Genomic DNA, 12121 nt, shown 5'->3' on the forward strand with positions numbered 1-12121 from the left:
TATGCAACACTGATATGCACTGTATGCTTAGTCACTCAGTCATATCTGACTTTTTGCAACCCCATGGACTGTAGCCCACCAGGCTTCTCTGTCCACAGGATTCTCCAGGCAAGAATACTGGAGTGGATTGCCATGCTCCCCTCTAGCAGATTTTCCCAACCCAGGGATTGAACCAAGGTCTCCTGCATTGCAGATGGATTTTTTAACCATCTGAACCACCAGGGAAGCCCTGATATAAGATAAGCCATTTACCAATCTGAATATGTTAACAAGTCAATACATCTTGACCTTATTGTGTTAAATAGCTATTACTATTTTAAACATTACTAAGATGATTAGCCTTTAGTCACATAATGCCTGAACAAAATGAGAATCAAGGTGATGTGATTCCTTTCATCAGTTACCTCTGCCCTGAAAGGTGCTCATGGAGCAGAAAAACTGACTTCTGAAGGGTAATTTGAGAAGGAGTATGGTGCTATGGTGCTATGACAAACCTAGATAGCATATGAAAAAGCAGACATCACTTTGTCAACAAAGGCCCATATAGTCAAAGCTCTGGTTTTTCAGTAGTCATGTATGGATGTAAGAGTTGGGCCATAAGGAAAGCTGAGTGCTGAAGAATTGATGCTTTTGAATTGTGGTGCTGGAGAAGACTCTTGAGAACCCCTTGGACTGCAAGAAGATCAAACTAGTCAATCCTAGAGGAAATCAACCCTAGATATTCATTGGAAGGACTGATGCTGAAGTTGGAGCTCCAGTACTTTGGCCATCTGATGAGAAGTGCTGACTCACTGGAAAAGATTCTGATGCTGGGAAAGATTGAAGGCAAAAGGAGAAGAGGGTGGCAGGGGAAGAGATGGTTAGACAGCATCACTGAGTCAATGGACATGAATTTGAGAAAACTCCAGGAGACAGTGAAGGATAGAAAAGCTTAGCATGCTACAGTCCATGGGATTGCAAAGAGTTGGACACAACTTAGCAACTGAACAAAACAATAATGGTGCTGGGGAGCTGTAGATGGAATGATCACAGTCCTACCATCTGGCATTGGCTCCTCAATCCAGCTGCCATAGTAACCTTATAAACAGAGAACATTAGAAATAACTTAGAGCCAGATTAATAAAATGAAGAATAGGATACTGTCTGGATAAAGGGTTCAAAAAGCCTAAGTATCATTCTCAGTTCTCTAGAATCAACATTCCAAGTGTTCTACTAAATTTACAACTCCAAGTATAGACATTAATTGTTATTTATTGTTTTCAGAGATAAGCATGATGTTATGGAATGTTTGATATTTTTTCACCAACAGAGTAGGTGATTTATAGTTATTATTTTATATTAAAATGAGCCTCTAAATCATTCTTGTATTGACTTTCATGACACTGGGCAGTTGGTTCAGATATAGTGTAATATATGTGAAGCAGATATTCTAGCACTCTCTTCAGAAAACTGTACTGTTAAACGCTGGTTTGATTTAGTAATATAGATTCAGAGAGAGCTGTAGATTCATACAGGTATCCTAGTGAGTCAAGTAGTATACTTATAATATTTTTCATATGATGCTAAGAAAATGTTCTTTTTATACAGGTACAAATATGAAAGGTATTCTCCTGTCTCCAATTCCACTCTCAGTATCTCTCCATGTCTCCTGGATTCAAACAATTCATTACCAATTCCAGTTGTGGAAAAATCACAATCCAAAATTAATGGTAAGATGATTACTTTTTACTTGAGTAAACAAGTTATTTTTAAAGTCTTTATAGGTGACTTAGCACGTGGTATATGATTTTTACTGTCAAAAGCTTTACTACTTAAATTGAGATATTATAGTGCCATTAAAAAAAATCATAGAATATAAAGCTGAAGCTCCAATACTTTGGCCCCCTGATGTGAAGAGTCAACTCATTGGAAAAGACCCTGATGCTAGGAAAGATTGAGGGCAGGAGAAGGGGGGAAACAGATGATGAGGTGGTTGGATGGCACCATCAACTCAATGGACATGAGTTTGAGCAAACCCTGGGAGATAGTGAAGGCCAGGGAAGACTGTTATGCTGCAGCTCATGGCATCACAAAAAATCAGACACAACTTAGTGATTGAACAACAAAAACAAAAGCAGTATATGATGAGATCTTAAGAAAATACTCAGAAAATCAAATATTATAGAAAGATGGTGCATTAATTGCTGATGACTGGGAAAGTTTACAGCAGTTCTAAATAATGTGTAACAGGGTAAAACAAGTTTAACATGTACAAATCTCCTATAAAGTAAATTTATTTTTTCCCCAAACACAGTTTAATTTTTGTGTTCAGCCCCTTTTCATCAAAATGGCAAAAACGTGATGTCAATTTGTCCCTAATCTCTACCCACATTCCCAGGGGTAGCTTACATTCTAAGGAGCTTACATAATTTCCCTTTAGGGGGAAATTGTGGGAGGGGAGGTCTTGGTATTATCAGTCCTCTGTCAGCCTAAATATTTAAAATCCTTCTGGCCACAGTGTTTGTTCATACACGTCATCTTGGGGTCATCTTATGTCCACATTCGTGTCCTTTATAGCATAGCAGCTCTCTTTGATGCAAAAGTGACCATCATGGAAACATGGAAATAATTCTAGTTTCCACACAAGTTAGGGTTCAGGGAATTTTGTTAGCATATCCAGAGTTCCATGTGGCTGACCCACATTGCACAGCAAGGCTATGTGTGGGCCATGCTTGGGAGCATGGGAACCATCTCTTCTATGTTATTCTAGGCATTGGAAGCCCTGTGAAGAGGCAGGGGCAAGGATGCTTAGCAATAGTGCGTTTCATCCTTGGGCTCTTGCTACCTCCCTGGCTCTACCTGTCCATGGTGGCACAGGTTTCCTGACTCATGGAGTCCATGAATCTACCCACAGGTCTTTGCCATGTCTCTGGGATGCTGCACTGGTGGACACTCAAATCCTCTCTCCCCATAGACCTTCAGCATCAATAGGCTCAACTCTTCCTCTCCACTACCCTCATCTCTCTCCTACTCCTAGGCTGCAGAATCCACTTCTATAGAGGCAGTGTGGAAGCCCTTCTTTTACATACTTGCTATCCATCTAAATCTTTTATCTATACCATAAAACCTTTTCACTCCCCTGACATCCTCATTGATGCTTTCCTTTGAGATGTCCTTTTCCTGGCAAATGACTCTGACTCTGAATGAGTCAGACTCAGAGAGGCTTGACTCTGAATGAAAGCAAGGATAGGAGAATTAAAAGAAATACTGAAATATGAGGATAAAAAAGGGGGTGGTCATATACATGTAAAAAGTTTATCCTATCCTGCTGTTTGAAAAGAAGGCATTCTAGAAGAAAAGGAAAGCATGAACATAGGCAATAGATACATTCAGGAGAACATATATAAATCAATGAATGAAAACAGAGGGATTGTTTATTTGAGAATATAATGGATATCTGGACCATAAAAAAAGCTGAGTGCCAAATAATTGATACTTTTGAACTCTGGTGCTGGAGAAGACTCTTGAGAGTCCATTGGACAGCAAGGAGACCAAACCAGTCAGTTCTAAAAGATATCAACCCTGAATGTTCACTGGAAGAACTGATGCTGAAGCTGAAGCTCCAATACTTTGGCCATCTGATGAGAAGAGATGACTCATTGGAAAAATCCTAATGCTCGAAAAGATTGAGGACAAGAGAAGAAGGGGGCAAAAGAGGATAAAATGGCATCACCAACTCAATGGACATGAGTTTGAGCAAACTCTGGGAGATAATGAAGGAAAGGGAAGCCTGGTGTGCTGCAGTCCACAGGACTGCAGAGTCAGACATGACTTAGCCACTAAACAACAAACGTTTAATTCAGTTTAATTCAGATCCACAAAAAGAAGCAAGGAGACAGACTAAAGGATTTAGACTTTGGTCTGTACATAATGTACAGTCATTGAAGATATTTTGGGTTTGGTTTTGACACTCAAGGGAGAGACATGTTATAAATGACAATGCGTGTGTGTTTGCGTGCTGTCGTTTTCAACTCTTTGTGGCTTCATGGACTGTAGTCTGCCGGGATCCTCTACCTTGGAATTTTCCAGGCAAGAATACTAGAGTGGGCTGCCATTTGCTTCTCCAGGGGGTCATCCTCAAAAGCAATCAAATCTGCATCTCTTGTGTCATCTGCATTGGCAAGCAGTTTCTCTATCATTGTGCCACCCAGGAAGCCCATAAATGACAATACAACTAATATTTAAACCTTTCATATTAAAAAGAGAAATGTAGGGTTTAGAGGTGGGGGATGAAATTTTTTAATGTAAAGATACAAATTGTTAGGCAGGTACAGAATATAAGACTCATAAATCAATGCTTTTCTTTCCTTTAAATGAAATCCTGTTCACTTAAAGTCATAGATATATACAAACCTTAGATACAGTGGACACAAGCATATCCTAAAGTGGTTAGCGGGGCAAATAAAGGACTCATCTCAAAAATACTCTGCATGCAAACCCCATTTCCTGAAAATATTTTAGAGCAGAACTGTCTACCAGAACTTCTGTAGTGATGGGAATGTTCTATATCTATACTGTCCACCGGTGGCTCAGACGGTAAAGAATCTACCTGGAATGCAGGAGACCCAGGTTTGATCCCTAGATCAGCAAGATCCCCTGGAGGAGAGCATGGCTACCCACTCCAGTATTGTTGCCTGGAGGATCCCATGGACAGAGGAGCCTGACAGGCTACAGCTCATCGGTTGCAAAGAGTTGGACGTAACTGAGTGACTGACACATACATACACATAGTAACTATTAGCCCCACGTGACGATTGCGTCCTTAAAATATAGCCAGTGAGACTGAGGAATTGAATTTTTAATTTCATGTAATTTTAATTAATAAATTCCAGTGGCCACCTGTGACTTGTGGCCACTGTAATGGAAAGCCCAAAGCTAAAGTGTCTACACGTATCTACAAAACTCCTCTATCAACAATAATAGAATCCCCCAAAGTCAGGGCTGAAATTGACACTGGAATCAATGTTGAAAAAGGAGTCCCATTGTATTTTGGGGAGTGAAATAAAAATCCAGAGAAGTTAAGTGAAATATCCCTGGTCACTTGGCTACATTTCTAGGAGAGGCAAAATCAGAACTAAATGTCACACGATTGCACAGTCATCTTTTCTGTCACAAAGTCTGATTCATCCACACAAAAGCATTCACCCAAGTTCTTAATAACCCACACTTCAGTTTCAAAAATTACTTTCAAAGTTACTAGAAGAGAAAATATCTCCTACCTCATAAGATTCTTAGGATAATTTGATTTGAAAATGTCTGCAAACCACTTAGCTCAGTGCTTGCCAGAAAGTAGGCTTCCAGAAGTGGTGATTGTTGGAGGTAGTTAATATTGTCACTTTTGTTAAAGTCACCTAACTGTATTTAATTACAATATGGGGAGTAATTATTCTCCTTCACATGATCATATTAAGACATGACTTTTATGAAAGCATTAAAAAATTTTTATCTTTGAATTTCCATCAGAAGCTTCTCTCTTTTTGGAATTGTTATACCACTAAATCATGAAAGCGTCAGTCCCTCAGTCATATCTGACTCTTTGCGACCCCATGTAGCCTTCTGGACTCCACTGTGCATGAAATTCTCCAAGCAAGGATACTGGAGTGGAGAGCCATTCCCTACACCAGGGCGCCTTCCAGACTCATGGACTGAACCTGGGTCTCCTGCATTGCATTACAGGCAGATCCTTTACTGTCTGGGCCACCAAGTATGGTTCCTAAGCTTTATATGAATTTGTTTCTGAAATTTGAGCCCTTAACATGTCTATTCACTATCAAACAATTTTAGTTGTAGGCAATGCTGCTAAAATTTGAAGTATCACCCATATAAAATTTGAAATTCAGATAAACCTCCAGTTCAGTTCAGTTCAGTTCCATTCACTCAGTCATGTCCGACTCTTTGCGACCCCATGAATTGCAGCACGCCAGGCCTCCCTGTCCATCACCATCTCCCGGAGTTCACTCAGACTCATGTCCATCGAGTCCGTGATGCCATCCAGCCATCTCATCCTTGGTCGTCCCCTTCTCCTCCTGCCCCCAATCCCTCCCAGCATCAAAGTCTTTTCCAAGGAGTCAACTCTCCACATGAGGTGGCCAAAGTACTGGAGCTTCAGCTTTAGCATCATTCCCTCCAAAGAAATCCCAGGGCTGATCTCCTTCAGAATGGACTGGTTGGATCTCCTTGCAGTCCAAGGGACTCTCAAGAGTCTTCTCCAACACCACAGTTCAAAACCTTGGTCACCAATAAAACTGCAAGTGATTTCTGTTGCAAAATAGAAAGTTTAAAGATTAAGGCAAGAAAAGTCTTTGTTCAAATTTTTCTATTTTTTTCCTAGATTGGATATTGTATGTTACTGAAGTCTAGGAATTCAAATAATTCAGTAGTAATATGAAATAAAAAGAAAGAAAATAAGAAATAAGAACAATAGATTACTTTGGTCAGTTTCTAGAGGATTTACACTACCTAAAATATCTTGCTCGAACTCCTATCAATTGATTTATTGCTGATTTCACTTCTGCATTCTCATGCATCTTTAGGACAACTTGTAGATATACAGAATAAATGTTTAACTTCAATAGTGATTGAATTTCAATCCTCTTGTTTGCTTTCCTTTTAAGAATGTCAAGTTGATGCCAGCTCCTCCATGTGGGTTTACGTCTTCCTGGGAAACCTTCTTCGTGGATTTGGAGAAACTCCCATTCAGCCTCTAGGCATTGCCTACCTTGATGATTTTGCTAGCCAGGACAACGCGGCTTTCTATATTGGTTATTCCCACCTCATTCATCTTCCTGGGGTGCAGGATACCTGGTTTTCTCAACTCTATTCTCAACTAAATAGGATGCAGAAGATTTTATATTTCATATCTAACTTCTCTATTCAGATCACACTTTTCTGAAGTTCACACTGAGGGTTTGGATAGTGAAGAAACTTCAGTTAAAAGGACCTATTGCATTAGGGAAAGAATATCAGATTAAAAGAAATTATCTGTGAGCTCAACTTCTGTAATGTATGACCTGTATCTTTATGGATACAGAAGGACAAGAGCCAGGCCTGAGCCACTCTTTTCTAGAACAGGTCCCAGTGCATAGAATAGTGGCTAAAATCACAAAAACAAAAATAGGTGTGTTCAGTCATTCAGTCACGTACAACTCTTTTCCACCCCATGGACTATATCCTGTCTTGGGGTTTTCCAGACAAGAATACTGGAGTGGGTTGCCATTTCCTCCTCCAGTGGATCTTCCTGACCCAAAACAAAAATATAGCAATCCAAAGCCAGGTGAAGCAAAGCAGCATTTGAGTGCCTCTTAAGTTCTGAAAGCTAAATTTGTTCTCTGTTTCATACATTAGTCTTGGTTTCTGGGGGTTCTGATCTTCTAAGGATTTCACCTTCAGAGACAGAAGGACAAGATTTAAATTCATTAAGGCAGTGGGGTGGGGGGCAAGTAGCACTGTGCCTGAATGGAGGAGCTTGGTGGGCCCCAGTCCACGGGGTTGCAAAGAGTCGGACATGATGAGCGATTTCACTCACTTAACTATAGCTAGGTATAGTTCTGTCCTGGCTAGTCACACGGAATTCCAGAGGGTTCTGATGACAGCCAAGTATGCTATATGTAGTTAAAAACAGGGCACCTGTTCTAATGGGAAGCTGCAGCACAGATCAGGATGGGGACCAGAAGAAAGATTGTAGCCAGAAGACGCATATAGGTGTCATCGTGTCCCTGTCCTGTCCAGGAGCTCAGAGGCTGCTCTTCTCCTTTGTCCTCTTTTCTATTCTGTAAAAGATCTGGTATGAGTTTCCCAGATGGCTCAGTGTTAAGGAATTTGCTTGCCAACGCAGGAGCCACAGGAGATGTGGGTTTGATCCCAGGTTCAGGAAGATTCTCTGGAGGAAGAAATGGCAATGCACTCCAGTATTTTTGCATGGGAAATCCCAGGGACAGAGAAGCCTGGTGGGCTACAGTCCACGGGGTCATAAAAGAGTTGGATATGACTTAGTGACTGAACAACAATAACAACAAAACTGAGGTCTAGAAAGTTTAAGAAAAGTGCCAAAGACCACAAGACTGAGCCCTTAGCCCAGATGTGGTTCTTCTTCCACCACGCAGTGTGACACTGTGGGGGCCCGATGCTCAGCTGGACTGTTTGATATGTCCTTCCTCCACCTACAGCCCATGGGGTCACAGAGAGTCAGACACTACTGAGCATACATGCATACACGCAACTGCTATTTACTACTCCAGTTAATCTCCCAGGGATATGCGCAATATGGTCTGTGATGAAATAAAAGGCAGATGGGTGATATTTTGCAAGGAAGAACAGACTTGCTGGTTACTAGAAATGATGTCATTGAGGAGATCTGCTCCAGCTACCTGGAGCCGCCCAGGTGGGTCAGAAGCATTGCAGAGTGCACCTCTCCCCTCTCTCAAGTCAAGCTCCTTGGCTTGAGCTGCATCGTTACTGTGCTCACAGGTGGTGCCCTGGAAGCTCTAAACACAAGCTCTTTCCCATGAAGACGGAAGAAATCAATTTTAATGTCGAAACAAGTCTTATGGTCAATTAAACAACTGACCATAAAAGGTTTTCAAAGACTGTCAGAACAGTATAATTCTGATTTTTATCACCAGGGGGAATCCAATCCAAATTTTAGGGGAGTAAAATTTGTTCCATTTGCCAAAATTAGCTGAGTATTAGTGTTATTTTCTTACTAAAAGGTAATTAATGCCTTAAAGATGCTCATTCTTCTTCCAACACTGAGAAGTTATTTCCAGATTCAGTGAGGTTGAAAAGTTGACAAATTAAGCACACTTAAGGGAAGAGTTGATGAAATATTTTCAGTGACTAACTGGATCTCATGCATGTTTCCTGTTTAAAACTTTATTAATTTACAAGAGCAAAGAAATGGTACTTTTGTATTTTGCAGGATGTGTGCAGACAGTTGCAATTATAGGACCAATCTTTGGCTTCCTGTTAGGCTCATTATGTGCCAAACTGTATGTTGACACTGGCTTTGTAAATCTAGGTAAGGACGTTTATTTCTATTTATTCATTTATTTTAGTTACTGTAATTTTTAATGGGAATAGTGTCAAAAATATCAAATTGTCTTTTTACAAAATGATAGGATGGTAGTCTTTGATAAAATGAAAATAATCCTTGAAAACTTATTACTCATACAATTATCACACACATTAATAAATGGAGCATGAAAAAAGGTGGTGATTATAACCAGATGACCCAGAGTTTGTTAATCAGTTGGATCATTTTGCTCTTCTGGTTTCCCAGTGTAAAGGCATTCAAGCTCAGTTAAGACTAACAACTGTGGCTTCTTGTTGGCTTCAGGTGAGTCCACATTTACTACAGTCACATCAATTAATAACATATTTCTGGACTTTCCAAACAGGCCAACGACTGAAAGTCTCTGGCAACTAAAATTCCTTTCTTTAATGTACAAATCTTTTTTAGTTGAAGGAACTTTATAGTGAGACTAACTTTCCTTCTGGAGGAATGCTTGTGGAGGGAATAAATGAGGACTTCATCTCTCCATAGCTGTTAATTTCTTTCCTTATAAGATGTAGGCCCTAGACACAGATAGAAATTATCTGTTTTTCTGAAGAATTCCTAGAAAGCAGTTAAAAACAAGAAAACAAATTTTATTTTTAAAAATTTTGGAATTGCCTTGTCGGTAGTGTGTGTTACAAATGATTATTATGTGTCATAATAGAATGCAAATCACTTGCACTAGCTGTTCTTTTTTCATCAAATAACTGGAATAGGCATTCCAGAAATTTTATTTATTCATTTATTACTCCTCAAATTTATTTCATGTCTACTCTAACTCAAGTGATGTTCTACCAAAGTGAGCAAAATAGTGATTCCTTGACTTCATGACATTTAAAATCTGGTCATGGTGACTGATATAGATAAGAAAGTGTTGGCATGATGAGAGGTACAGAGGAAAATTGTGAAAAGGTAGCAATGAACGTGCAGTGATAAACTAAATCAAACATTTCACTGAGTATAACATAGTACTGATCAAGCTTCATTGTGAAAGGATTCTCATAGAGTGTAGTAGAGTTAGAGTATAATAGTATGTTTCATATGTTCTTATATATATTTTTTAAAAAACTGTATTTGCTTAAAATACACTTGTCAATGCTTACATTTCAAATAAGAAACAGTATTAAAAATTTTATAATGAATAAATATTGATGTTTTAATTATTAAAACATATACAAATCTTGTATCAGACCTAGAATATCTCTGAAATATCATTAATCATCATTTAATAAATAACATTCTGAGTGGTTCAGATTAGATTTGGACAAGAGCATATAGGATCTTTTTCTTTCAGTAAAATTCTAAACATTCAGTGTGTAAATCAGATGAAAATGGCACTCATGTGGAGAGGTAGCATAAGGTTTTAAACCCTCCTAAGTCTTCCTCACATGTTGCTTTCCTCCTGTTATAGGTCCTGGGGTCCCTCTGCAGAAGCCCAGAGCAGAGTGAGAACCCCTTCCAGACTCTAGATTCTATACTTTTAATATAAGGAATGAAAGAGAAATAATTTTGCTCTGAAGACATCTTCTTTCCTTCAATAAGCAAGATCATAATACTGTTCAGTTCAGTTCAGTCGCTCAGTCGTGTATGACTCTTGTGACCCCATGAATTGCAGCACGCCAAGCCTCCCTGTCCATCACCACCTCCTGGAGTTCAGCCAAACCCACGTCCATTGAGTCTGTGATGCCAACCAACCATCTCATCCTCTGTCGTCCCCTTCTCCTCCTGCCCTCAATCTTTCCCAGCATTAGGGTCTTTTCCAATGAGTCAGCTCTTCACATCAGGTGGCCAAAGTATTGGAGTTTCAACTTCAGCATCAATCCTTCCAGTGAAAACACAGGACTGATTTCCTTTAAGATGGACTGGTTGGATCTCCTTGCAGTCCAAGGGACTCTCAAGAGTCTTTTCCAACACAGTTCAAAAGCATCAATTCTTCAGTGCTCAGCTTTCTTTATAGTCCAACTCTCACATCCATACATGACCACTGGAAAAACCATAGCCTTGACTAGATGGACCTTTGCTGACAAAGTAATGTCTCTGCTTTTGAATATGCTGTCTAGGTTGGTCATAACTTTCCTTCCAAGGAGTAATTTTATGGCTGCAATCACCATCTGCAGTGAATTTGGAGTCGAGAATGATAAAGTCAGCCACTGTTTCCACTGTTTCCCCATCTATTTGCCATGAAGTGATGGGACCACATGCCATGGTCTTAGTTCTCTGAATGTTGAGCTTTAAGCTAACCTTTTCACTCTCCTCTTTCACCTTCATCAAGAGGCTCTTTAGTTCTTCATGTTCTGCCATAAGGGTGGTGTCATCTGCATATCTGAGGTTATTGATATTTCTCCTGGCAATCTTGATCCCAGCTTGTGCTTCCTCCAGCCCAGCATTTCTCATGATGTACTCTGCATATAAGTTAAATAAGCAGGGTGACAATATACAGCCTTGACGTACTCCTTTTCCTATTTGGAGCCAGTCTGTTCCATGTCCAGTTCTAACTGTTGCTTCCTGACTTGCATACAGGTTTCTCAAGAAGCAGGTCAGGTGGTCTGGTATTCCCATCTCTTTCAGAATTTTCCACAGTTTCTTGTAATCCACACAGTCAAAGGCTTTGGCATAGTCAATAAAGCAGAAATAGATGCTTTTCTGGAACTCTCTTGCTTTTTCCATGGCAATTTGATCTCTGGTTCCTCTACCTTTTCTAAAACCACTTGAACATCTGGAAGTTCACGGTTCACATACTATTGAAGCCTGGCTTGGAGAATTTTAAGCATTCCTGGCGTGTGAGATGAGTGCAATTGTGTGGTAGTTTGAGCATTCTTTGGCATTGCCTTTCTTTGGGATTGGAATGAAAACTGACCTTTTCCAATCCTGTGGCCACTGCTGAGTTTTCCAAATTTGTTGGCATATTGAGTGCAGCACTTTCACAGCATCATCTTTCAGGGTTTGAAATAGCTCCAGTGGAATTCCATCACCTCCACTAGCTTTGTTTGTAGTGATGCTTCCTAAGGCCCACTTGACTTCACATTCCAG

At 39.9% G+C, this 12121-nt stretch overlaps 1 protein-coding gene across 2 annotated transcripts in view; it reads left to right on the top strand.

Moving 5' to 3' along the window:
- SLCO1C1 (solute carrier organic anion transporter family member 1C1) overlaps nt 1-12121 on the top strand; it is a 69619-nt gene that overhangs the window by 26035 nt on the left and 31463 nt on the right. For both annotated transcript variants that reach the window (XM_040235299.1, XM_040235300.1), the window contains exons 4-6: nt 1588-1709; nt 6654-6800; nt 8957-9055. In XM_040235299.1, coding sequence (XP_040091233.1) covers nt 1588-1709; nt 6654-6800; nt 8957-9055 — 368 coding nt within the window. The remainder of the gene's footprint in view (nt 1-1587; nt 1710-6653; nt 6801-8956; nt 9056-12121) is intronic.

Source organism: Oryx dammah, unplaced genomic scaffold (assembly GCF_014754425.2).
Source record: "Oryx dammah isolate SB20612 unplaced genomic scaffold, SCBI_Odam_1.1 HiC_scaffold_29, whole genome shotgun sequence".
Classification (NCBI taxonomy): domain Eukaryota; kingdom Metazoa; phylum Chordata; class Mammalia; order Artiodactyla; family Bovidae; genus Oryx; species Oryx dammah.